The sequence below is a fragment of the Chiloscyllium plagiosum genome, chromosome 2, assembly GCF_004010195.1.
Source record: "Chiloscyllium plagiosum isolate BGI_BamShark_2017 chromosome 2, ASM401019v2, whole genome shotgun sequence".
NCBI classification, from domain to species: Eukaryota; Metazoa; Chordata; class Chondrichthyes; order Orectolobiformes; family Hemiscylliidae; genus Chiloscyllium; species Chiloscyllium plagiosum.
This window is the reverse complement of record NC_057711.1, coordinates 26422343-26448918: the sequence shown is the minus strand read 5'-3', so window position 1 is coordinate 26448918 and position 26576 is coordinate 26422343. Positions and strand designations below refer to the sequence as shown.

Below are 26576 nucleotides of genomic sequence, written 5' to 3'. Positions count from 1 at the left end.
GGAATGCAACATCTTACATTTACCTTTAAAATCAGTTGGGTCTTATGGTCTAGACTATCTTCTGAATATTTTGAGGGGGTTTAGTCTGGTCCATTACAGAACTCTTTTCAATATTTATTTCCCCAAATTTCCTAGCTTCCACATCCTTCTCCACAGTAAATACTGACATGAAGTATTCATTTAGTACCTCACCCATTTCCTGTGGTTCCACGTATAGGCTCTGTTGATCTTTAAGGGGCCCTATTCTCTCCCTGGTTACTCTTTGTACTTAATATACAAATAGAATCTCTTTTGATTCTCCTTAATTCTATTAACTCTATTCTCATTGGAAAAAAAAGACTAAAAGGAGATCTGATAAAAGAAAATTCAAAATCATGAGAAATCTGGATAACCTTTCTACCAAGTTAAAGGATTGAGAACAAGAAGGCACAGATTTAAAGTGATTTGCAAAAATAGCAACCGTGGTACAACAAAAATCATTTTCTCACAAGTGATTCAGGCTTTGAATACACTACCAGAAAGTGTGGTGGAGGCAGATTCAGTTGAGGCATTTCAGACAGCATTGTGTGACTATTTGAACAGAAATACCTGCAAAATCAGTGCAGACACAATGGGCTGAATGGTCTGTTCCTGTGCAATAATTCCTCATGATCCAAATTTGTCTTTTCAGTTCTGATTTTAGTTGGTTGTTAATAAAAATTAAGAGTTAACATGTCTTCCAAGTTAAATCTCATGATACCTCTGTTGAGTATGTTTATAGTTCCCGATTTTGTATAGTGTTCCTGAAAGCAGTGAAAATGCTGATTTCTGCGTCACTTCCCATGCCTCAAAATCACTTTGAAAGCTTTTTTTTCTTTCCTTTTTGTTCTTCATTGGGAAATAAGTTGTTCAAATAATGAAACCTCAAAACACTTTTGAATCAGATCCATCTGCTTCCTTGAAACATCAGTGTCTCAATAGACACCATTTTATTTTTGCCCAGTGATCAATGGTATGTAATTATTCGACAGGGAGTAAGGAAGGATACTGGCGACAAGGTGATCTGTCTGATAGTTGTGTTGTAACAGAGACAGCACTTTGTGACAGATTTGATGTAGCTAGACCTGAGCCAAACAGGGACACAGCATTTAACAATACCTCTTTTTCTCTGATCTACAGAGGATTTTCAGCATTTTCTGTTTCAATTTCAGTTCTTCATCGTGAGCAGTAGTTATTTTTTAGAACAGTATCAGACTGAACAGTTTTACTACTTGATTGATAGCAAGCTATGGAAAGTTAGAATACAATGAGTTTATATTCCCTTCAGTACAGAGGATTGAAGGATAGTTTGGTCAAAGTGTTGTTAGTGTTTACCACATTTGGTAGGGTGGATATGAAGAAGGTAAGAATGTGATTGGAGAAACAAAATCAGAACAGAAAGACCACATGAATTTTAGGATCCAAATAAGCGCTCTTCATTCATCACAATGTAAGGAATACTTCAAATGAATTTTAGATGCAATTTCAACTTGAAAGGTGCTACATGGTAATCATCTTTGAAATCTGGTTGACAGATGGTAAGACCTAGCAACCGAATAAAACAGATGATAAAGTTCAGGAAGGAAACCAAAACCAGTAGTGGGAGAGATTAGCCCAAGTGGTTCAAATAATGTTAAATTTAAATGAAAAGAGAGGATATGATGAAAGGCATCAGACTTTTTAAGCTCTTTTAAGAAGTAGAAAAACATTAAGACGAATAGGAATTGTGAATAAGCCCCCTGGTAGCAGTTGTGATCTGAGTGCAGATATTACAAGTGCATAGCAAAGGCAACTGGTTTTAATTAGGTATTTAAATAATTGTTAATTTTTGGATTAGCAATTTGGACCCTGTGAGAAAAATACCAAATTTACTTTTTCAGTATAGTTTCCTGTAGCAATAGGTCCTAGAACCAATAGCAGATTATATAATATTTTAATAATAAGTACACAGTGAACAGTCCAAGTGCATGTGAAGACATATCTAATGGCAATCATAATATGATTGGGTTCATTGCTATGTTTCAAAAGAGTAAAACAAAAATAGCTATTAATATTATAGATTCTGGTGATGGTGATTATAAAGTAAGATTGTTCATAGTAAATCTGAGAAAATTTGTTAATGGGAAAGAATACAGATCAATGAAGTATTTTAAAAAATATTTATCACAACACAGACAGTTAATATCCTTTACAGTCAACCTTTTGATTTGAAATTGAAGAAAGCATGGGTGTTAACTGTTAATCAGCATTAATATGTGCATTCCTCATGTCTCTAGCAATCAGAATTAATTTACCAAGCAATTAGTATTCTTTTCTGGCAGTATAAATATAATTTTTCCCCTTGAATTGACACTCATGCAAAATGTGTCAAAATGTGTATTTTTCAATAATGTTCAAAATATTATTGGATCAAGTGATTTGGCAAGATTGTGGCAAATGGATCTCAGTGTGTGTACCTATGAGTGTTTCCAAATTAGACTTAAATGGGGTGGATCTTTGTATGTTCTAAATAGAAAGCTAGGAGCAAGAGAGATCCAAAGGAACTTTAGGGAATATGTAGAGAGTTGTTAAAATGTTATAGACAGCTACAGCAAATAATCAAAAAGTTTAAGGCAATGCAGTGTAGATTTGCCTGTGTGATACCTTGATCCCACAGGCTAAATTATGAGTAGAAATTATAAACTGAGATTTGTACACAATTTAGACTGTTAAGGGATTTAATTGAAGTTACCAAACGTTAATGGGAACAAACCGGGTGGATGAAGAAAAACTATAGTGTTGCTTGAAGAGTTGAGGATCAAGGGGCAGGAGATGAAATGTAAAAACCAACCCTCCCAAAAGTGAATTAGGAAATACTTCTTACACATAGAAAGTTTGGAAAGAAAGTTTGAATCTCTCATTCATAAGTAACTGTTGGTTCTAGGACAATTGTTAATTTTAAAATTGGATTGATAGATATTTGTTAATAAAAGGTATGAAAATTGGCAAAGGTAGTTACAGATCAACTGTGATTTCATTGAACAAAAATGAGGAGCTTATTAACCTATACTTTCTTTGTTTCTGACATTATGACCATATTTTATGTTATCATAACACCGATAATATGTTAAAAGTTGTATCCATGCAATTGAATATTATAATAGAAGTTATCTTTCCCCTCTTTGCTCCACATTAGAAACAAGTTGACACTTGAGCCATTTGTAAAGACACATACTAATTAACTAATTGGAATTGCTTTGTTTTCTGATTGTTGTCCCCCATTTCAGATATTTGGGAGTAAAAGGATATTCCAACCAAGGAAGAGGGCAAAGTGAACTGCAATCTAGATTAGATTAGATTAGATTCCATACAGTGTGGAAACAGGCCCTTCGGCCCAACAAGTCCACACCGACCCTCCGAAGAGCAACCGGCCCAGACCCATTCCCCCCTGACTAATGCACCTAACACTATGGGCAATCTAACGTGGCCAATTCACCTAACCTGCACATTTTTGAACTGTGGGGAGAAACCAGAACACCCGGACGAAACCCACGCAAACACGGGGAGAATGTGCAAACTCCACACAGAAAGTTGCCCGAGGCAGGAATTGAACCCGCTAACCACTGGCGCTAACCACTGAGCCACTGTGCCGCCCTAGATTGTTCACTTCTAGAAATGGCAATAATTTTAAAGTTTTCGTAATCTATAGTGCAGCTGCCCTAATAGCTGCTAGATGTATAGATTTGTTAGAGCAAGCAGCACAATTAACTTTGAGTGCGAGCAGATAAGATCATGGGAACATAGGAGCAAGAACAGGCCATCAACCCCCTTGAGCCTGCTCCACCATTTTAGATTATGGCTTATCGTCTGCCTCATTCTATTTCTGTGCTATCTCTTATTTTTTTTAAACATTCCAGGATGTCGGCTTCTCCAGCTGTGCCAGCATTTATTGCTCATCCCTAAGTGCCCTTCCGAAGGTGACAGTGAGCTGTCTTCTTGAACCGTTGTGGTCCAATTGGTGTCGGTGCTCCCTCAATTACTTGATCTCAATAGTATCTAGGAATTTATCAATCCCTGTCTAGACCTTGATGACAAATTTATACCAAGGGCTACAGGTGGGCAATAGTAGAACCATATTCTATAGCCAGACAATTTCATAGTCCTCTTGGATATTCCAGAGATCTAGTGAAGACATTCGTCCTCATCTCAGTCCTAAATAGCTTGCCTTTTATTCTGAGAATGTGTTACCTGATTCTACACCCCACAGTGAGGATAAACATATTTTTTGGATCATACCTTTTAAGCATGTTGTATGTTTTTATGAGCTTGCCTCTGATTCTTCTAATCTCCAGTGATGCAAGCTCAGTCTCCTCAATTTCTCCGCACTATCCCATTATCATAGCAATCAACCTGATGAAATTCCACTGCATTCTTTCTATATGAAGTGTATATACTTTCTTAAGAAAGGGAACCAAAACTGCTCACAGTATGTCGGTTACAGTCTAACCAGATTTCTTTACAACTGAAACAAGACTTATTTGCTACATTAACGAAGTGAACCTTGATGAATTGAAAAAAATATTGTGAAAATTAGATCCTTCCGAACATTGATACTTATTATCTGAAGTGGCAAAGTTTCTATGAAGTAATCAGATTAAAATGTTCACTTTTTCTTTCTGTGTACAGGAGCTACATCACCAATTTAGTCTACAAGATAAACCCTTTTTGCGCCGTTCTATGGCTTATAGTTTTCCAAATGATGATTTATCGAATAAATATCTGAAGACAATACACAAATATATCCCATCACCAAGCTCTGATGATTTCCAGGTACAGCACAGAATTCACAATATTATATGTGCTTTTCGTAAAGTAGCCATTTGCTGTTACAAACACTTTTATGGTACAGTATCAAATCATAACTATAGAATCTGCAATTTCAATGTTTGAGTTTACAGATGCTTTTTATTTGCTTTCCAAAAGGTTTTTGTTGTGTATGGATCATACACCTTTCATCACTACTTGCAGGATGACATAAATGATGGTGGATGGGGTTGTGCATACCGTACTTTACAAACCATTTTATCCTGGTACAACCATCAGGGGTACATCAATGTACCTATACCAACACACGAGAAGATCCAAAAGGTTTGAGTAGTCTTTGAGTTATCAATATCTTTCTCTTTTTCTATGCTTTTGGGAGCTGTTCAACAGGAATCTTAGAAAAGCATTATTTTATGTCACATGTTTTCATTGAAATGTTTATTTTTTCAGTAGCCACAAAAGACAGCACAGTAATAATTTTAATTTCAAAGAAGAATTTGTTTGCTATATGATTTGTGTCCTGGCAGATTGGAAAACTGGAGCTGTGGAGTACTCTTTAAACCAAGTAGTGAAGTGAGATTTGGAAAGTTAAGGACAAAATACAAGACAATAGGGAGGCACGCAGCTCCCACAATACTCAGGAAGTTCACCACTAGACAGAAGAAAGCCGCCTATCCAGTAACTGTAACATTTACTCCTGCCAGCACTGCGTACAATCGTCTAAATGCACTACAGCAACTCACCAACGCTGCTCTGACAACAGAAACCTCAAACTTGGAATCATGACTTCTCACAAGGAAATGTTCGATATTTCATGTCTGATGCTGGCCACAATTGGAACAATCTATGCTTCACGAAAAGTTGGATTTATACATTGTTAGAAATTCTTTTATTATTCTTTGATATAGTTAAGTAATTTTCAAGCCGCCTCCTTGTTTGGATTCAATCGAGAGGTTTCATCCACAAAGACATTTGAAGGACTCATTGTGAGCTATACATTTCATATGATGAATTTTAATATCCAGGTAATTATGCCTTAGATGCCCTTTTCAGGGTGAGGCACATAGTTCTAACCATATTATTTAGAAATATACTTTGAATCCCTGGCTGTTTCAGATCAGGTGACTTTGATGGCCATTTTAAAATGCCACAACTCATTTTTAACTTTGTTTCATAAGCTACGTCTGAGGTTTTAAGTATTTGTTGGGATTTTGAATATTTAAAAGTCTGTATTACGTCATTATAAAATAATGTCCTTTTAGGGAAGAATATCTATCGCCTTCCTGGCTGGCTGAGATGTGACTCCACATCCAGAGATATGTGAATTGCTTCTTAAAAGCAACTCAGTTATATAAACAGCTACAAAGTCAAAAAAAAGGAATGATACCAAATAAATCAACTGGTATTGACCTAGGTACCAAGACCAACAACGGCAAACTCAACCCAATTTACTCTACAAAATTCACCTTCCTAACATCAGGGCTTGTCCCAAACTTGGGAGAGCTGTTCCATAGCAACAATTTGATATATTCTACTCATTCAATAATATATTACAGACAATATTCCAGACACCACCATCACCATTCCTGGGTATTTGCTATCTCTTTGGACAGACCTAACAGAAGTGACACAATGATGTACGTTCAGGAGATAGTTGCTCTGGAAGTCTTTGACATTGACTGTGGATCTCATGAAGGCTCATCAATTCAAAGATGGACGAGAAACTTCTTGATGGCTATCATCTACTACAACCACCTCACCTGGTGCATCAGCATATCTGCATGTTGAAGACGAACTACAAGAAGCTCTGAGGGTGGCAAAGGCAGAGTTTACTCCTGAGTTGAGAGCTTTTGAAGTCAATCATCAAGAGTGATTCACTAACACCACTATTGCTTGTGAGCTGGCTGAGTCCTAAAGGACACTGCTGCTAAAATATTTTTGCTTCTCCTTTGTTCATTCATGGGATGTGTGTGTCACTGGCTAAACCAGCATTTATTACCTACTCCTAATAGAGTCATAGAGATGTCACAGTACAGAAACAAGTCCTTCAGCCCCTGGGCCCATCCAAAAAAACCTAACTATTATTCCTATTTTTCAACACTGAGTCCAGGGCCTTGTATTCTTTTACATCACAAGTGCACATCTAAATACTTCTTAAATGATATGAGGGCTTCTGTCTCTACCAATCTACTAGATGAGTTCCAGGTTCCCACCACCCTCTAGGCGGAAAAGCTTTTCCTCACATCTCATGTGTCATGACCCCTTTCCACCTTCTCTAAGGTAAACAATCCCAGTTTGTCCAATCATCATAACTAAAACTGTCCAGCCCAGACAACATCAGTACTGTCATATACCTCCTATAATGTGGATTCCAGAACCGTGTACACAATTGCACTTGAGAAAATAGTGGTAAGCTGCCTTCTTGGTTGTAATAGTATTTGGGAAATTGGATTCTAAATTAGGGGAAAATTGACTTTAATTTTAAATTATGTGGAGCTGATGTTTTTGAAGAAGCCAGATAACCATTTTTGACTAGTGAGTTCAAAATAATTACTAAGAAAGAATGTGGCTTAAATGAGAAGCAAGGTACATGTGAAGTTAATCAGTGAATATTTATATAGTGCAATTTGTGCAACTACAGAAAAAACAGATGTTCAGAGACCAGAATCGAGTTTCCACGGAAAAGAGCTGTAAAAGATCGTATGTTTCTTTTTAAATTCAGTGGAAAGAGTCAGTGTGTTAGTCTGTCGTTTTGTCTCTCGGAAAAGCAATAAAGGAGAGAATCACTTATGGTGAATGGACAGTAAGTCCAAAAGGAAACACCTGTAACCTAGTTAATTGAGTTAGGAATTAAGAGTTTAGATATTTCACCGAGTGACCGTAAAACTATGACTTGGAAAACGATTGACTGTTTTGTTGTTGTCTATGTTAATAAGTTTCTAAATTGGCTTATTCTGCACTTTTTTTCTTTTCCTTAATGATCTTGTGTTATTTTGTTGAAAGTACATAAATTTCATGTGTCTCTGTTCACTGACTGACTGAAAAACCAAACTGTAAAACTAAAACAGTTTTGAGTAAGGTTTCACTCTTGAATCTGACTTGTCCAGTATTACCATCAGCTGGGATCATAATATTGCACTTAAAGGTAGTTTCAAGATTTGGAACAACAATATACTTCTAAGTCAGGTTGATGTATGAATTGGAGGAGAACTTGGAGGTAGTGATGTTCTCATGCCTTTGTACTTATAGGTGATAGATACTTCCTAATATTGGAAAGTGGTGTTCTTAAGACTTAAAACATTGAAAGAGGAATAGGCCATTCATCCCTTGAGCTTGCTCTGCCATTCACTAAGATCTTGGCTGAAATTCGTCAAAGTTCCTCAGACTGCACCTTCCAAACCAATGATAATTTATATCGAGAGGACAAGGGCAGCAGATACAAGGGAACATCAACACTTTCAAGTTCCCTTCCAAGCCACTCACCATTTTGACTTGGAAATTGTGGTTGGATTAAAATCCTGGCATTCCCTCCCTAATAGCATTGTGGGTCAACCCTCAGCAGGTGGACTGCACTGGTTCAAGAAGGCAGCTCAACACTGCCTTCTCAACGGCAACTAGGGATGGACAATAAATACTGGCCGAGTCTGTGATGCCCACATCCCACAAATGAATTTTTTTTTTAGAAAGCTGTCACATCTAGTGAGCTGATCTATTCAGAAACAAACATGTTCTCACTTTCCCCTATCCAAACAACTCCATTAGTGCAAGTAATATATAAAAACAAAAAAAAAAGGATTGGTAGCTTTTCTATCTTCTTTATCTTCAACTAGCAGGTGACATCAACTTAATCAGCATTATCTTATTGGAAATATTTATTTTATCCCTCTTGGGGAATAAATTAACTGCTCTTGTTTTTTGTGATATGGCATATTCAAGGTCATATGATGCCTTCACATCTTTGTACTTGATCAGACTTGCATTGTGATAGGTGCAGTTCTTCATAGAGGCCAAACCACTAGTTCTTTTAATTTATATCCAATCAGCAAAGTAAAATACTAATGATAGCCAAATCTAATTCTCAGTTGTATATTTTCTGCTAAATTGTTTATATCTCTTTCAAAAATTGCCATTTAGTTTACTGCTTAACATTGTATTTTTAGATATTAGTAACTGCTGGAGATAAAGGCCCTAGTATTGTAGGATCAACGGATTGGATTGGGTCTTTTGAAATCCGGTCAGTATTAAATTCGTTTGGGATTACTTCAAAGATCATGAACATTCGGTAAGAAAGTCTAAGTAAACTTTTCTATCAACTTACTTTTCATATTTATAATTACATGCTCTTTATTTGATTCATCAGATTTGCCTCAAATGTATTATTATTTAATATTTTTATGATTAGCACTGAAAGCTTTTGCTGAATTGGAGTTTCTATAATCAGATCACATAGCCAGTTGTCCTTGTATTTTATGGTCATTTTTTTCAGCTTATTTTGAACTTTCCAGTGACCACAAATGAACCTTATTATTTTATCTTGTCTTTTTAAAAAGTCATCTTATAGCAGTGTGTAATGTTGTAGGAATAGTAATAGAGGTCTCAGCTAATGATCAAGAAAGTATAGTTAAAATCTCACCGTGGAAGCTGAGGAGACAGCATCAAATAGGTCTCAAAAAAAAGAAAAATGCCAGTATAGCAATATGATCATGAAATTACTGGATCATCAAGAAAGCTCACGTTGAACTTTACAGAGAGTACACGATAGCGTCCTCTCGTCTGACTAGATGTGATGCCAGATGTACGGCAACAACTTTCCAACTGTTCTCTAAAATAATCTAGCATGCCACTCCATTGTATTGAATTACCATGTAGAACAATAATAAGGATAAACCATATCAACACCAGAAATAACAAATGCGGACCGAGCTCAGTCAAGGAACCAACGCATGCATTGCAGCAGTTATATAATTCTTTCTGGTGTAAAAATACAGTAGTAAATATGGTCCAACCCTGACCACCAAAATAACATAAGCATATTATTACATCCAACATTGAAGAGTCAAATGAAGTTATTAGAAAGTCAGTCGCCACACACAGATCATTTAGGACTGAGATAAAGGGACATTTCTATACTTAGAGGGTGGTAATTCTATAGAATTCACTACCACAGAAGGCTGCGGAGTCCAAATCACGGAGTATATTCAAGAAGAGATTGACATTCTTGTAAGATATTAATGGCATCAAATGGTATGGACAGAAAGCAGGAACATGCTTGGACATAGAAGATCACCATGATCAGATTGCATGGCAGAACAGGCTCAAATCCTGTTCCTAGTTTCTATCTTTAAAAAGTAGCAAGTCAAAGGATTGGAGTAGTTAACAATTCAGCAAAGTAAGATCCTGAGGTGGTTTAAGTGGGGATAAATAGCACGTGAGAGTAAACTTACAAGGAACATAAAAGCAGACTATAAGTACTTCCAATAGTTTGTGAAAAGAAAACGATTAGTGAAACTAAAATGAAATTTTGAACTTTTGCAGGGCAGGCTCTGAGTTAGCTTTGGCAGCAAGGGAACTTGCAGAACATTTTGAGGTGCAAGGTACTCCAGTCATGGTTGGTAAGTTTGTGATTTCTTTGTTAAATTTTCATTACTTCTAAACTTTTATTTGAATACTGCAAAACAAGTGTGTCAAGTAAATTATAAAACAAGACATGACTATTTAAAGTAGCCTTCACAAAGAGCTGAATTTATGTTTTATGATTTCTAACTTTTCATAACAGGATGTTATTTTTAATCAGTCATATGTTTTAAATTTAAGAATATATCTACACTGTCCTTAAATGCAGAACAAAATCTTTTGGTATGTGCAGTCCTACATTTCAGTGTTGATTCCTTAATGTCTTTTTAGACTTTGTTGTTGTTATTGCTTTGCAAAACAGGTGGTGAACCTCTAGCTCATACTCTTCTGGGAGTGGCATGGAATGAAGAAACCGGAGCAGTAAAATTCCTTGTCTTAGATGCACATTATACAGGAGAGGATGACTGGGCCAGTGTAATTGATAAGGTATATACAGGAAAACCAGCAGCACAATATATTTTTCTAACTGTAAAATTTAAAATGCAATTTCAATGGAAAGCAAATTAAGTGCCAATGATGATATTAAGTATTTCGGTAATGCTGAAATGATCTATCAATTCAAATTTTATTTTACCTTAATGCCTTAAATGAGTTCCATCTGAGAAACAAGCACAATTTTCAAATGATTTACATAGCCATTCCTAACCAATAGAGTGTTAATTCACACTTTAACATTCCATTATTTTGTTAAAATAAAAAATACTGCTTTACGTAGCGAGTAATTTTATACACTTGTCACAGAACATTTTCTTTAGAATTAGAATAGCTTTGATTAGTTCATCTCCACTTGCCGGATTTTATTCAGAGTCTGAAAAAGAGAAAATGCTGAAAATATTTATATAGTCATGCACCAAACAGGAGTAATATACATTGTCTTTCATTCAAAATTTAATTTTTCCACATGAAAGCTATCAGGTTCTGCTGCCATACCTGAAAGCAAAATATTGCAGTTGCTAGCAGTCTGATTTGAAAACAGAAAATTCTAGAAATATTCAGCACGTCTGGCAACAGCTGTGAAGTGTCCAAATAATTATTGTATGAGGTTGATTGTCTTGAATCTGATTTGATTTCCTAATTAACTCTTGTATCTGTACACTGAACTGTCAAGTAAAGGATGTCCAAAACAAGGCCCAAAGACCAGGCCAGGCTTTGGAGGTTTTGGCCGGTTCTTTATGTATGCTTTCATATACATACTTCTTTGGTTGTAACATTTGAACATTGTTACCCTTCAATTTAAGCCAGTGAGATAGCAGTCAGTCCTGCAAATCTAAGAAGTTCAAATGTTGCAATTAATCATTTTTTAAAAACCCAGCAAGTTTAAAGAGAAAACTGAGGAGAAAGTTGTAGACTTGAAGGGTCACAAATAAAGATACAAAATTTTAAGCTGAAGGACAGAGGGTTTGCTGGGATTTGAGGCAAGATATTTTCACCCGAAAGTGTTGGGAATCTGGTACGCACTGCCTGGAGTCTAGTGGCAGGAAACCTCAACCTTTTTAAAAAAAAATGTGGGTGAGCATTTGAAATGTCTTTTAACATTCAAGACTACGGGCTGAGGGCTGAAAAGTGGAATTAGTGTTGATAGGTCAGCATAGATTCGATGGGCCAAAGGACCTCTTCTGTGCTGTCTGATTGACATATTTCAACAGTTATGGATTGGTCAAATGTTCAGAGATCCAGTTATTGGAAGAATTTGTGACGTTCAGCCCAAGGTTGAATGCCCAAGTGCCTTCTCTTTCCACATTCCATCTCCCTCTTCAAGCTGCTGTGTGAAAATGTCAAGGCTGCACAGTCATGTGACAAGTCTGAAGCTTCTATTCCAATTGCTGGTCCAGCTACAAAAAACATATTTTATAAATATGTTTCAACTGTGCGAATTTGCTTTTATTTTAAGTTCCCATGTTATTTGTATTTCAGGCTATTGAATGGAAAGATGATGATTTCTGGGATCCATTGGAACCTTACAACCTCTGCCTGCCTCAGAGACCACAGGGTGTTTAAAGCCACCAGCACTTGAATACATATTTTTGTAATGTTATGCCTGGAAAGTAACAGAACAGAATTTTCAGATGATCAGAACTCTTATAATTTTTGATCTTCAAATCAAACCAGAAATTGAATGTTGCCGTATGTACTTTATGTAGTACACCAATAAAAACAGGAGCTAAATGTATCTTTACTACTTTTTATTTTAAAAACTTCATATATAGGATAGGCAAACTCTAAATATACTCTTTTAACACTTCAGATTGTTACAAAAGGTATGGAGGCATGAATCAGTACCTCTCTTTTTAAACTACTTGGTTGATTGTAACAAAGATTTTTATTTCTAGCATGCAGGTGTATCACACTTCAATTAAAATGTGGTACTAGTCAAAATGAAGTAGGCAAATACATGGTTTTCTTGAGTGAAAGAAAGACAAATATTATTACTACCCTGAGAAGGAGATATGACATCAAACATGGAAACAAAGTTTAAAGCTAAGTGCTTAGCACAAAACGGTATAAAAATAATACGCTGTTTTACAAGTTCTTGGAGTCTGAGTTATGACTGTTGAAACCAAGACCATGCCTTCTTAGTTGATGTTTTGTATCCTCTGCAGTACTAAAATTTGTAGAATCTTTGAGTTATAGTTGAATGAGTATTTCTATGATTTATTTCATCACTAGTGCTAGCTTTTAAGATTTCAAGAAGGAAACTGAGTAAAAGAATCTTCTTGAACTTGATGTTACATCTCGGTTTTCTTTTGTCAGCCAAAACGTTCCTAAAATATAGGTAGCTTGTATTTTCCTCAGTATGGTGCCATTGTCTTGCCATGGTGTAGTTATTTACAATCAACTTGTTCAGATGTTTTATGACACACCTGAAACAGGTGGGACTTGGACTCTGCCTTCTGACTCAGAGGGAGGGACAGTACCACTGAGTCAGAAGCACTGTTCTTTCCAAGGTGTCTAGTTATAGACCACCTTTCTTGTTCAAATATGCAGCTTATCAAACAAATGTAAATTAAGAGATTTTTCTTGAAGCCTGATTCAGTTGACTTGTTTTAATGTCTTTAAATAAAATGATAATTTCAGTTCAGACATTTTCATTCATTCCACATTAGTTCCCTAACTTACCTTATCCTGGGGTCAGGTGTTCAGTGCAGCTACTTTAGATCCACATTGCTTTCTTTTCAAAAACAAAACATTTTAGACCATGAAGGTCTCTGGTATTAAAATCAGATGATGGAAATTGGAAATTAATGATCAATATTTACCAAGATCACAATATTGCAACTAATTATTGAAATATGACTGAAATTTACCATTGATTTCTGACACTGAACTGACCAGACAAAAACAATTTATATTCCTCTGACTTTTCTGTCCAAAAAGTCCGATGTTGGATTGGAGGATTCTGCATAATTCCTTCAGTGCATGAAACTTTGGAGAGAACAACAAAAAAAAGTGAAGTCATGCCTTTTTACAAGTAAAACCTTAAAGCTTCTCATTGTATGAGTGAATAGGTGATTATATAATTGGGTGGAGTGTCACCTGAGTGGCAATCCAAATTAACTCAAGTCCACAGGGAGTTCATAGTGTGGGCTAGTGAGGTTAGATCACAGTGGATTCAGAACTCTGGTGATGGGGAGTCAGTTGCATAGTTTCCCAAAAATTAAACTGTGATTTTCTGTCAAAATTTCTTAACTGTCTGAAGTCTCCAACTCTAACTTTCTCAGATGGTCAAGAGAACAGAGGAATTGCCTCCTAAAAATTAACATTCTCCAGGCACTTCCCACAGAGTTGGCGCATCTGGACAACCAGAGTCCTGGCATTTGGTCATCCAATTTGAGAGTCTGGGACCAGAGGATCTGGACCATTGATACTTCTTGTAAATTGCAGTTTAGTAAATTGGTCTAACTACTTGTGAAATCAAAGGCACTACTAAAACTTAAGAATATTTAAAGATGGAGGTAGAAATGAATACAAAAATATTGACATTTAGACTGTTGGTCCAATACTCAACTTGAATAAATATTAAGTGAGATGTTCGTCATCCAGGTAAGTTATTTAAATTCTTCCAAACTATATTGAAACGAGTAGATGCAACTAAATAAGTTTTGGACAGTAAAACTCTAAATCTTAAAACTATTTATAGCTGTTGTTTGTATTTGTGATCCTATTTTAAATTTGATTTTATAAATCATTTACATTGATGTAGGAGAAAATAGTAATGTGAAAACAAATCCTGTTGTGATGCATATAAAATTAAAAATCACACAACACCAGGTTATAGTCCAACAGGTTTAATTGGAAGCACTAGCTTTCGGAGCGCCGCTCCTTCATCAGATAGTGACAATCACCTGATGAAGGAGCGTCGCTCAGAAAGCTAAGTGTGTTTCCAATTAAACCTGTTGGACTATAACCAGGTGTTGTGATTTTTAACTTTGTACACCCCAGTCCAACACGGGCATCTCCAAATCGTGATGCATATAGTTCTTGAAGAGTGAAGGATACTTTGAAAAATTTAGATGCTCTGAAACATCCAGGATGGCCTTTTCTTAAGTTCCCACTTGCAGCCACAAATGAAAAGTAAATATATGAATGTGATGTAGGCCAAAATATTTCTCTCACATCTTCTTGCTGTGGAGTATGTCGTAGCAATCAATTAAATGTTTTCCACGAAATTAATTAAATGCATCTATCCCTCAATCGACACCCAAAACAAAATTAACACTAGGGCAGGTGGGGGTGTTCCGGATAATGGCGCATCCAGTTGATGGAAAAATATTTTCTCTCAGCTACCGATCTCTGCAAGTTCCCGGAACCTTAACTTCCCAGCTGAAGACGCCAGGGCGCTGTAATGATGCTGCACCCGGTGCAAAACAATGGGGGCGGACTTCTGGGCAGCCTAGCAACTGCCGGGCGCGCTGTCTCCACAGCAACTGTCCTTCCCTGAGGACCGCCGCGGGCTGTGGGGGGGAGGGAAGGCAGACAAGCGGGGCCACCGTGCGAAAGGCGCCCAGCGCAGGTGGGGAAGAACGGCCTGGTGGTACCGCTGCTGCCGTCGCGCCTCAGCACTGAGAACGAATACGTCATGAAGCAAATATTAATGTAGGGAGAGTTATATATGTTCACGTTAACGTAGATAAAATGACATGCATTAGTAGAAAAAACGGTATTGCAGGAGAAAATTGTTATTTAAAAATAATGTGAATGCAAGAAAAATGCTGAATGACTTGTGCCTAAAATAAAGAGTAATCTGTCTGGGGTACACTGGATGTTCCAATAGTGGTGCCCTGCTGTATAACCTGTGCCTAAAATAAATAGTAAAATGTCTGGGGTACATTCGATGTTCCATTGGCGGTGCTGTGCTGAATAATTTGTGCCTAAAATAAATAGTAACGTGTCTGAGGTACATTGGATGTTCCAAAGGTGGTGCCCAGGACAATATTTTATCTCCTCCCAATCAATCAGCAATATAAATGCAGATTGCCTGTTCAGTTTCATATTGTGGGTGCTTGGGGCATCACAGTGGCTCAGTGGTTAGCACCGCTGCCTCGCAGCGCTAGGGACCCAGGTTTGATTCCATCCTTGGGCGACTGTGTGGAGTTTGTACATTCCAAAGATTTGCAGGTTAGATGAATTGGCTGTGCTAAATTGTCCACCGTATACAGGAATGTGTAATTTAGATACATCAGTCAGGGGATAAATATAGCAGAAGTGTTCTGGGTGGGCTATTCTTCAGAGGATCAGTGTGGACTTGTTGGGCCTGTTTCCACACTGTAGGGATTCTGTGATCTTTTTGGGCACAATTTGTTTGCTGTGTTTCATATACTAAAGCCACAACTACTTCTCAAAAATAGAACTCTTTGAAACTCATTTCATGTAATGAGGGCATTGCTGGCTAGGTTAGCATTTATTGTCCATCTCTAATTGCCGAAATGGCAGTTAAGAGTCAACCACTTTGTTGTGGGTCTAAAGTCACATGTAGGCCAGACTGGGTAAGGATGGCAGTTTTTTTTCCCTGAAGGGCACTAGTGAAACAGACAATCAGCAATGGATGCATGGTCATCACTTGACTCTTAATTCCAGATATTTATTGAATTCAGATGCCAACATCTGGCATGGCAGGATTCAGACCCGAACCCCAGAACATTACCTGGATCTCTCTTTTAACAGTCCGATGCTAAGACCACTAACATCGCCTCCCCACTACCATTTTCCTGGTTGTAAACGACTTTGGTCATTCCCATTAACAAGCAAAGGTTTATTTTGATTGATTGATTTAGACAGTATTGCAGATGATCATAGTAACAAAGATGAAAAGTATCTGCAATTCTGGAAGTTTTGTTTGCATCTTTAGCCTAACAGAATGCAGTGGAGGAGATTTCAAAAATAATATATATGACGAATTTCATAACCAGGCGGCCTGCCAAAAGACTTTATAACTTCAAATAACTTTGTTTTCTTATGTTACAGCAAAAAGTACCAATCATTAGTGTGCACACAGCAAGTTCCCATAACCAATATTTTTTGAGAGCTGGTTTGAGTCTTAATCATTGGCTGGCACAAAGTACTTCACCATTGTTTTTAATATAGTGCTTCAGTTAAACATAAATTCTAGGTACTGTATATCCAATAGTGTAGCAATGCTCAGTACTACACTGAAATATCATCCTGGATTGTTTGTGAACCAAAAACGGTTTCAGATGAAAGAACACAAACACTAATGCCAAGGAACTCCAGGCATCTTTAAAAGGCTCTTTTCCTCTGTCCAGAATTCATTGTAAAGTTAAGAGGTATCAGGTAGCAGTTGCCAGCATTTTTGGATGTTATTGGCTAATCATCATTATGACTAATTAGCTAAATAACAGATTAATTTTATGTATTGTGAGGCACAAGTTGATTTTTTTCCATTATTCATAAATGGTCTTGTATTTTTCTGAAGCAGACGTTACTTGCACTATCCTGAAACATTTGTGTCATTGTCATTTGATTTCTCACTAACTGATGAAAGATGGCATAAGCCATACACTTTACTCAAGTTAGTAACAGAGTCTGAACTGTATAAACTGGATTTATTTAACTTTTGCAGTATGCACAAAACAACACACATAACAATAGTAGACCAACTTCACCTTTTAAACTGCTTATTGTTTAAATAACATTAAAGTAAATTAATCACTCAACCATGCCAATTGGTCCACCCTAATTTTGTTATTTTTCTCAGGGGTTAAATTCACTTTTTCCTTTTACTTGCAGCAAAACTGTCTTTTTGCTAGCTTCATTCTCCAAAATTCTGCCTATCCCACTCCAGGGACCTGAACTCAAAGATCTGGTTGGACACTCCAGTGTAGTACTGCACCATTACTGAACTGTTGAGTGTGCTGTCTTTCAGATGAAGTGTTAAACCAAGGTCCCATCTGCTGTCTTAAGTAGACAAAGAGCACATGGAACTATTTGAAGAAGAACAGGCGAGTTATTCCTGCCAATATTTATCCCTCAACCAACTTCACTCAAACAGCATAGTTGGTCATTATTACTTTGCCATTCATGGGACCTTCCTGTACTGCATTGGCTGCATGTTTACAAAACCACAACCGTGACTCTACTTCATATAAATTACTGAAATAAGATAAATGTTGCCAAAGGTTTTTATCTTGCACTCGTTAGGACAAATATAAAAATGCTAAATTTGAAACAATCACAACAACATTCTCTACAAGAGAAGAGTGCTGAATGGCAAATCAACCCTGATGATACGTCTGTACTGATAAATGACTTCAAAGGAGATAGTAATGTGCTTTTCCTGTGGTTGTGAAGGTTGTGATTTAAATGCCAGCTTATACATTCATAAATTATCCTGTAGCCTTTAAACTTTGAAATGCAATGAAATGGTTTTACACCTTTCCTAATCATCTAATTTCCAGGTTTGATTATTTGGAATTGGGTGTTGTTCAGATCTCTCAAACATAATCTTCCTGGCTAAGTGCATCCGTACTGTATGGAAGGCAAAAGGAAAACTCATCATCCGTAAGTTTAAAAAACAGCAGAACTGGGTAGTCATCTTAAAACATTCAGAATTTTAGATTACCCTATAGCAGAGGTGACCAACTTATTCACATGAGGGGCAACATTTCATATCGGAGGGGAGTCTGAGCAAATTGCAGAACAGTAAAGGTTACCACAACAGTAAACATGAACTTTATCAAAAATACTCAGCAATAAATTAAACATTAATAATTTAAAAATAGTCATTAAAAAGTGCCAAACAGTAAAGCTTAATAATAAAGCCATTTTTTGACTAAGAAGCAAAACTAGAGAGAAAAAACAGCTTCAGTTCATGATCAGTGGAGAAAGGGATAGTGACTGGGTCTGCGCTAAGGAGTTAGGTTTAATGAGCACAAACTTTGGATTGCCTCTGATGGGGCACCACCTTTGCCAGAATTCACATGAAAGTGGGGCATGAAAGTAAATTGACTTTCACCATAAGTTTCCTTCTTTCACAGCCTGCTTTTCCTCTCCTACACTTGTCCCTTTCCCTCTTTTTCTCTTGCCCCTTTCATTCTCTTACCTCTATCACTGTTTTTTCTTACTCTGTCCTCTTTAGTAATCTTTTGGCTTTGAGGCAGAGGCTTTCAGTTCCAAAAGTTTCCACCAAGCTGTTACCCCACCAGAAAACATCATGCAGTGAAATAAAGGTGGCCACATTTTATTTCCCAGACTAAAACCAAAACTGCAAAAAGCTATTTTTTTTAACAGAAAAATTAGCAGGAGCTACCTGGTGGGCTGAATTTCATTCCTGCCTTCACCATGTGGCCAGACTCAGAATTACCTTTTGCCATATGACTGTCATTGCCTTCTCCCTGTTGTGTGACTCTCATCTCCTTAGCCCCCTCCCCAAGCTAGTCTCCAGGAAACTGACCTATTCCAAAACCCAGCCTGCAGACTCTCTGCCACAAGCCCTGGCCTTAAGCTACTCCTCCCACATATCTTGCTGATGAGCCCACCAATTAAGCCTGCAGCAGCACCTGGGGAGAGGAAGGGCCTCTGGTGCAGAAGCTGTTCCTTACATAATCTTCCACTTCCACTTACCTGTATTTGAAATTCCAACTCAAATAAAATATGAATAAAATAAATTAAACTACAATAAATGATTAGTTTTCTTTCCTGGTCTATTCTAGTGTAAGGTTATGTTATAATTAATTATGACAACCATATTAAAGAGCTGCAAATCTGTCGACCAGTTGAAGCAGGTGTCTGCCAATGAAATACCATGTGTGGCTGGCTGGCTGTAGGTTTGGCACCTTATATATACTGTAAACAATGAGATAAATACATAGCTAAAAAGGTAAAGTCACCATAGTTCTATCAGTCCATAGGGCTGGCTCTCATGAGAGAGAGAGGGAGACAACTGGTGGTGGTTTTAACCTAAAGGTCACCACATCTCAGGGAAGAGGAGAGATTGCGGAGGAGAGTCCTTCATTGTAATCTCAGCTGGTGTAGAATTTAAACCCACTCCTGTGGGCATCACTCTGCACAAAACAACTGTCCAGCCAACTGAGTTAAACCAACCCCCATACATATCTGGCAGGATAAAATGCTGTGGCAATTGTAAATATCATATGATCAGATGTCACATGAATTGCCTTTTCAACTTGAAATGTAATATGATCAGAATGTTGCATAATCAAAGCACAAAGTCTCTTCATTCAAATTTGGGAATACTGAGCGAGTTTCATGACAACCCAGTGTTAGTCTGAAAATGGACTTGGACCTTGATCAGGTTACTTGAACAAAGAACAAGGAAAATTGCAGCAAAGGAACAGGCCCTTCAGCCCTCTAAGACTGCGCCAATCCAGATTCTCTATCTAAACCTGTCGCCTATTTTCTAAGTGACTGTATTCCTCTGCTCCCTGCCCATTCATGTATCTGTCTAGATACATCTTAAATGACATTATCATGCCCATCTCTACCACCTCTGCTGACAGTGTGTTCTAGGCACCCACCACCCTCTGCGTAAAGAAATTTCTACACATCACCCCTAAACTTTTTCCCCACTCACTTTGAATGCGTGACCCCTAGTAATTGAGTCCCCCACTCTGGGAAAAAGCTTCTTGCTATCCACACTGTTATACCTCTCATGATTTTGTAGACCTCAATCAGCTCCAATCCCAACCTCCGTCTTTCTAATGAAAATAATCCTAATCTACTCAACCTGTCTTCATAACTAGCGCTCTCCATACCAGGCAACATCCTGGTGAATCTCCTCTGCACCGTCTCCAGAGCATCCATATTCTTTTGGTAATGTGGCAAGCAGAACTGTATGCAATATTCCAGATGTGGCCAAACCAAAGTCTTATACAACTGTAACATGACCTGCCAACTTTTGTACTCAATAACTTGTCTGATGAAGGAAAGCATGCCATATGCCTTCTTGACCACTCTATTCTCCTGCGTTGCACCTTCAGGGTACAATCGACATCAATTTTCTCCAGGACTTCTCCATTTACTGTATAGTTTGCTCTTGAATTGGATCTTCCAAAATGCATCACCTCGCATTTGCCCAGATTGAACTCCATCTGCCATTTCTCTGCTCAACTCTTCAATCTATCTAAATTCTACTGCATTCTCTGACAGTCCCCTTCACTATCTGCTATTCCACCAACTTAGTGTCATCTGCAGACTTGCTATCAGACCACCTATTCCTATTTCCAAATCATTTATGTATATCACAAACAACAATGGCCCCAGTATGAAACGCCACTGGTCTCAGTTCTCCATTTTGTGAAACTCCCTTCCACGACTGCTGTCTGTCTCCTGTTGCCCAGCCAGTTCTTGATCCATCTAGCTAGTACATTCTGGACTCCATGCAACTTCACTTTCTCCATCAGCCTACCATGGGGAACCTTATCAAATGGCCTTACTGAAGTCCATGTATATGACATCTACAGCCCTTCCCTCATCAATCAACTTTGTCACTTCCTCAAAGAATAATTCTATTAAGTTGGTAAGACATGTCCTTAGTGGCGCTACCAGCATTTTCCAATGATGACGGTTGGTTGGGGTGGGGAGGGTTGCATTAGGCAGACGGTAGAGTTGAAAAAACACTCCTGCTCCTCAGCTATGTTTTTTGAAACATGCGTAATGATCACTTTAGGTTTACTGAAGGGATTATTTGAAAGATTGTCAAAATCAATCATAGAATGAAAGTATTTCAGGCATCCATTCAGCTTAGAACATTGGTTCTTCAAATTGGTCTTATTGTCTTTGTTTTACTCAGGCAAGACAGATTAGATCACATTAGAGTGTGGAAACAGGCCCTTCGGCCCAACAAGTCCACACCGACCCACCAAAGCGCAACCCACCCATACCCCTACATTTACCCCTTATCTAACACTACGGGCAATTTAGCATGGCCAATTCACCTGACCTGCACAGCTTTGGACTGTGGGAGGAAACCGGAGCACCCGGAGGAAACCCACGCAGACACGGGGAGAACGTGCAAACTCCACACAGTCAGTCGCCTGAGGCGGGAATTGAACCCGGGTCTCCGGCGCTGTGAGGCAGCAGTGCTAACTGCTGTGCCACCGTGCTGCCCACAGGTACAGTTGTCCATTACGTAAACAAGAATCCTGGTTCTAAAAGGAATTAGATTTTTTTAAAAATGGAATGTATGAAGCAAAATTACTAGGGCTGTGCAGACAAATTCTTAAATAGTTCTTAGTTCATTTGTAAGTTTTAATAAATAAGCATTTTTAACCACTGGAAGCTTGAATTTCAGCATGCTAATAATGAAATAAATTGCAGGGTGCAGTCAATAAATCGAAACAAATTAACCTCTGAACTGTTGCCTCAGAAGCAAACCAACAAGTGTCCGTCGTTGCAAGAGCGTGGGATCAAGAACAGCGCTGCCCAGAATTTAGGTAAATGATATAGGAACAAGAATGTTTTTAAAAATTTGAGAGTAGTCCTGTTGAAAGTACCCTGGCAATTTCCTGCAAATGAGTTTGAATCATTCATTTGCATATGCTAGACTTGACTATAAAACAATAAGAAGCGAGATAATTGAGGTATTTAATATGTTCCAAGGATTAGATATTGTAAATAGAAATCCCTGTGGTGTGAGAGTCCATCCAGTACTAAAAAATGTGTGAGCATTATAACAGAACATAAGGAAAACTAGAGCGAGCCCATTCAGGGGTGAAATCAGAAAACAGTTCTTCCATCAATGTTTTAGTGGAAATCTGGATCTCTTATCTGCAAAAAACATCATTGAGGTTAGATGAATTGAAACTCAATATTGTGAGTCATAGGTTTGTCAGCAGTAATAAATTGGGAAAATTAGGTTAGGCTACTGATAAGGCATGATATAATTGAATGGTAGAATAGGCTCAAAGGACTGCATAGTCTACACCTTTTTCAAATGTTGCTAAATGGGGATCAGTCCGTTTGTTTGGCCAGATGGCTAGAGTGTAGCCCAAAATAATGCCAGCTGTTGTCGTTCATCTCAATTTGCCACCTTAACCATCCCCATGCTTGGTGCAAAGTGGTGCCCCAGAAACCGCACAACCTATTCTCTAATACTTTTGATCTGTTTTTTATTAGATTAGATTACATTACAGTGTGGAAACAGGCCCTTCGGCCCAACAAATCCACACCGACCCGCCGAAGCGCAACCCACCCATTCCCCTACATTTACCCCTTTACCTAACACTACGGGCAATTTAGCATGGCCAATTCACCTGACCTGCACATCTTTGGACTGTGGGAGGAAACCCATGCAGACATGGGGAGAATGTGCAAACTCCACACAGTCAGTCGCCTGAGGCGGGAATTGAACCTGGGTCTCCGGCGCTGTGAGGCAGCAGTGCTAACCACTGTGCCACCGTGCCGTGTGTGAACTATGGGCTAATGACTTCTTCAGATACTGAAGCAACCCATGTCTGTGTGCAGCAAGAGCTGGACAACATTCTAGCCTGGGCTGATCAGCAAAAAGAAATAGATGCACCACACAAATGCCAGGCAATGACCATTTCCAACAAGAGACAAAGAATTTAATCATCTCTCTTTCAGATTCACTGTGTAACCACCAGAAGATTACCATTAGCCAGAAATCCCACCCTCACTCCTGAAGAAGGGTTATACCTGAAATGTTGACTTCTCCACCTCCTGATGCAGCCTGGCTTGCTGTGTTCTCCAGCCTCCTGCTTGTCTACTTTGGATTTGAGCATCTGCATTTTTTTTTTGCCTCTAAGAAATTGAACTGGGCCAGCAATATAAATGCTGTGCCTACAAGAGCAGGTCAAAGCCTGAAAAATCTACAGTGAATGCTCCATGGAGTTTCTCCCACTATCTACAAGACACAAGTCTGAAGCATGGTAGAATAGTCTCCACTTAGCTGGATGGTTGCAGCTCCAACAATTGTCAAAACTTGACACCATTGGGACAAAGCAGCCAGCTTGATTGGCAACTGATCCACTACCTTCAGTATTCACTCCAACACCAATCCACAGGGGCAGCAGTGTGCACTATCTACAAGATGCATTGCAGCAACTCTCAGGCTGTTTAGACAGTTATGACACTAAAATCAGGACACCACCATCTGTAAGTTCCCCTTCTGGTTACTCACCATCCTAACTTGGAAACATATCACTGTTCCTTCAGTGTTGATGGATCAAAAAACTGTTACTCCCTAACATCACTGTGGGTTCACCTACCATCCATTCACTGCAGCAGTTCAAGTAGGAAGCTTACCACCACTATCTGTCAGGTAATAAGGAATGGATACTACAAAACGCATGGTTAGAGCAAGGAAGCAGGTTCTGAATTGTCGCCAGCCAGAGTTCTGTGCTGTTAGCTCCCAATAGCCATCTACCTCATTGAGCTGACTGACTCCCCCAAGGAATCTGTTGTAATGTGGAAATACGGACTCTACATGCGTATTTTTGTACTTTACATTCAGCTAAAAACTTCAAGAAAACCTCTGATGTGAAAAGGGCAGATGCTATCTTAAGGAAACGAATCAATGATGGAGATTTGCAAGCAATTTTCCTGCTGGGGCAACTCTACTTTGAAGAGGTAAGATAATAATGAATAAATATAGCCAAAAAAGAAGCTATTAGATTGTTAATATATTATGCAGATGAAAATCGCTATAATAATTTGTTCTTTTGTATTTTTTTATCTGCAATCCCAAACTAATAGTTTGTATCATATGCTTCCACATCAAATTTTGTCATCAGATTTCTGGAGTGAACATCATTATTGTAGGTGATTATTGAAAATCAAACTTATTGCAGGCTAACTTTCCTTTTCTTCAAGAGAATTAAATATTAAGCAAAGCCTGCAATAGGCCAATTTTTTATTTTTATATGATTATGTGGACATTCATGGATTGTAATCATGTTACCAGATATTTTCTTGTCTTATCCCTGCCTAACTTTATATTGGATGAGCTATGTGTTTGTTTCTAAATTAAAATTTCACAAGCAGATTTTTTATTCTTTTTGTCCTGGAATTTTGCTCCTTTTATTTTGCTGGTAACTTTTTTTGGTTGATTCCTTCAAACTAGCAAGTCTACACAATGAAACAGTAAAGACAGTTTGCTGCTAACCATCTGCCATTATCATTCATGCCAAACATGTAACAACAGAGTATGTTTGTCCTGCAGAAGGAGCCCATTTAGCCCATTCAACCCCAAATTGTATAATCTTTTGATTCAATTATGTACTGGATGATATTATCTCAAAAATCAATCAAATATTAGGCTAAAATAAAATATGTAGCATAAACTTTACTATAAAGTTTAATTGTAAAAAAAATTAATGCGTAAAAGAACAGTTTACTTAAAATTTTGTATATTTGGTAAAATTATTCTGCAGTTGGTAAGTAGATTCTGCAGGTAGACATCCACTTTCCTAAGGGCAGGAAGGAGGCATATTCCACATCCCAATCACTTTTGGACAACTTAATAGTAAAGGTTAAATAATTCCTAGCTGTGGAGTTGGAGAGCAGGGGTGAGTCTTCAAGAGCAGGTACCCTATGCCACACAAACTGACCCATAGAGGCATTGATTACCCCAGGTGTGACCACTCAACCCTCCAGCCTTTGAAATCAACTTTGCCTTCCTGGATCTACCTAATTGTTCTACCTCATCTGCTAAGCCCACCCTTCTTTGAGGACTCCAACAATCCTTTGATCCAGAGCATGTTGCAGTCACAGCAATAACCACCCCTCCTGCTTGTGGCTTCCGGGCTAGCAGAGGCAAGCTCACTTCTGACCTGATGGCCAATTGATTGGAAACACCTCTGTGAGATCCTGGCCAGTCTTTTCAAGACTGAATACCATGTCAACTAAAAAATAATGAAACCAACACAAAATAAATAGCTGGATTTTGCAGGTTTTGTGTTTCCTAACCCAACTAAACTATCAGTCGAGATCCACCCACAGTATGCCAACTGTCCTGCAACCATTTTACACTCAGCTGGTCTAGGGTGAAACTTTTATAGGAAGTCTCACCTTAGAAAAGGTAGTGGCCAATCTAACCGTAGTGCAGTGCACCTTCCAAACCCATAACCACTACTATCTAGAAAGACAGAAGCAGCAGCTATATGGAAACACCACCACCATCACCACCATTTACAAGTTCCCCTTTAAGCTCTCACCATCCTGACTTGGAAATACAGTGACACTGATGGATCAGTGATTTATCAGAATCTTTCAACTCTGTCCTTTCAAACCAATTGGACAATGGTACTGCAAGAAGGCAAGCTTACCACCACCTTCTCAAAGATGTACCCTCTATGTAAGGGTAAGCAGTAAATGTTGGCCCTGTGCCCATACCTCCTCCCTCACCTCTATCCAAGACCCTAATGGAGCCTTCCACATCCATCAATATTTTACCTGCACATCCACTAATATCATTTATTGTATCCGCTGCTCCCGCTGCGGTCTCCTTTACATTGGGGAGACTGGGCGCCTCCTAGCAGAGCGCTTTAGGGAACATCTCCGAGACACCCGCACCAATCAACCACACCGCCCCATGGCCCAACATTTCAATTCCCCCTCCCACTCTGCTGAGGACATGGAGGTCCTGGGCCTCCTTCACCGCCGCTCCCTCACCACCCGACGCCTGG

General features: G+C 38.4%; 2 protein-coding genes across 6 annotated transcripts in view; both read left to right on the top strand.

Annotated features, from left to right (window-relative positions):
- Positions 1 to 12625, top strand: part of LOC122556135 (ufm1-specific protease 2-like) — a 62933-nt gene extending 50308 nt beyond the window's left edge. Inside the window, exons 8-13 of the mRNA XM_043702623.1 lie at positions 4684 to 4827; positions 4981 to 5145; positions 8982 to 9103; positions 10357 to 10433; positions 10757 to 10881; positions 12370 to 12625. Coding sequence (XP_043558558.1) covers positions 4684 to 4827; positions 4981 to 5145; positions 8982 to 9103; positions 10357 to 10433; positions 10757 to 10881; positions 12370 to 12453 — 717 coding nt within the window. The 3' untranslated portion in view covers positions 12454 to 12625. The remainder of the gene's footprint in view (positions 1 to 4683; positions 4828 to 4980; positions 5146 to 8981; positions 9104 to 10356; positions 10434 to 10756; positions 10882 to 12369) is intronic.
- Positions 12626 to 13927: 1302 nt separating this feature from the next.
- LOC122557840 (LRP2 binding protein) overlaps positions 13928 to 26576 on the top strand; it is a 35311-nt gene continuing 22662 nt past the window's right edge. For 3 of the 5 annotated variants that reach the window (XM_043705976.1, XM_043705951.1, XM_043705986.1), the window contains exons 1-4: positions 14874 to 15549; positions 18369 to 18471; positions 22249 to 22364; positions 24404 to 24519. In XM_043705976.1, coding sequence (XP_043561911.1) covers positions 18443 to 18471; positions 22249 to 22364; positions 24404 to 24519 — 261 coding nt within the window. In that variant the 5' untranslated portion in view covers positions 14874 to 15549; positions 18369 to 18442. Of the gene's footprint in view, positions 14497 to 14873; positions 15550 to 18368; positions 18472 to 22248; positions 22365 to 24403; positions 24520 to 26576 lie in introns of those variants that run through there. The other 2 variants (XM_043705968.1, XM_043705960.1) reach the window with 2 other exon arrangements.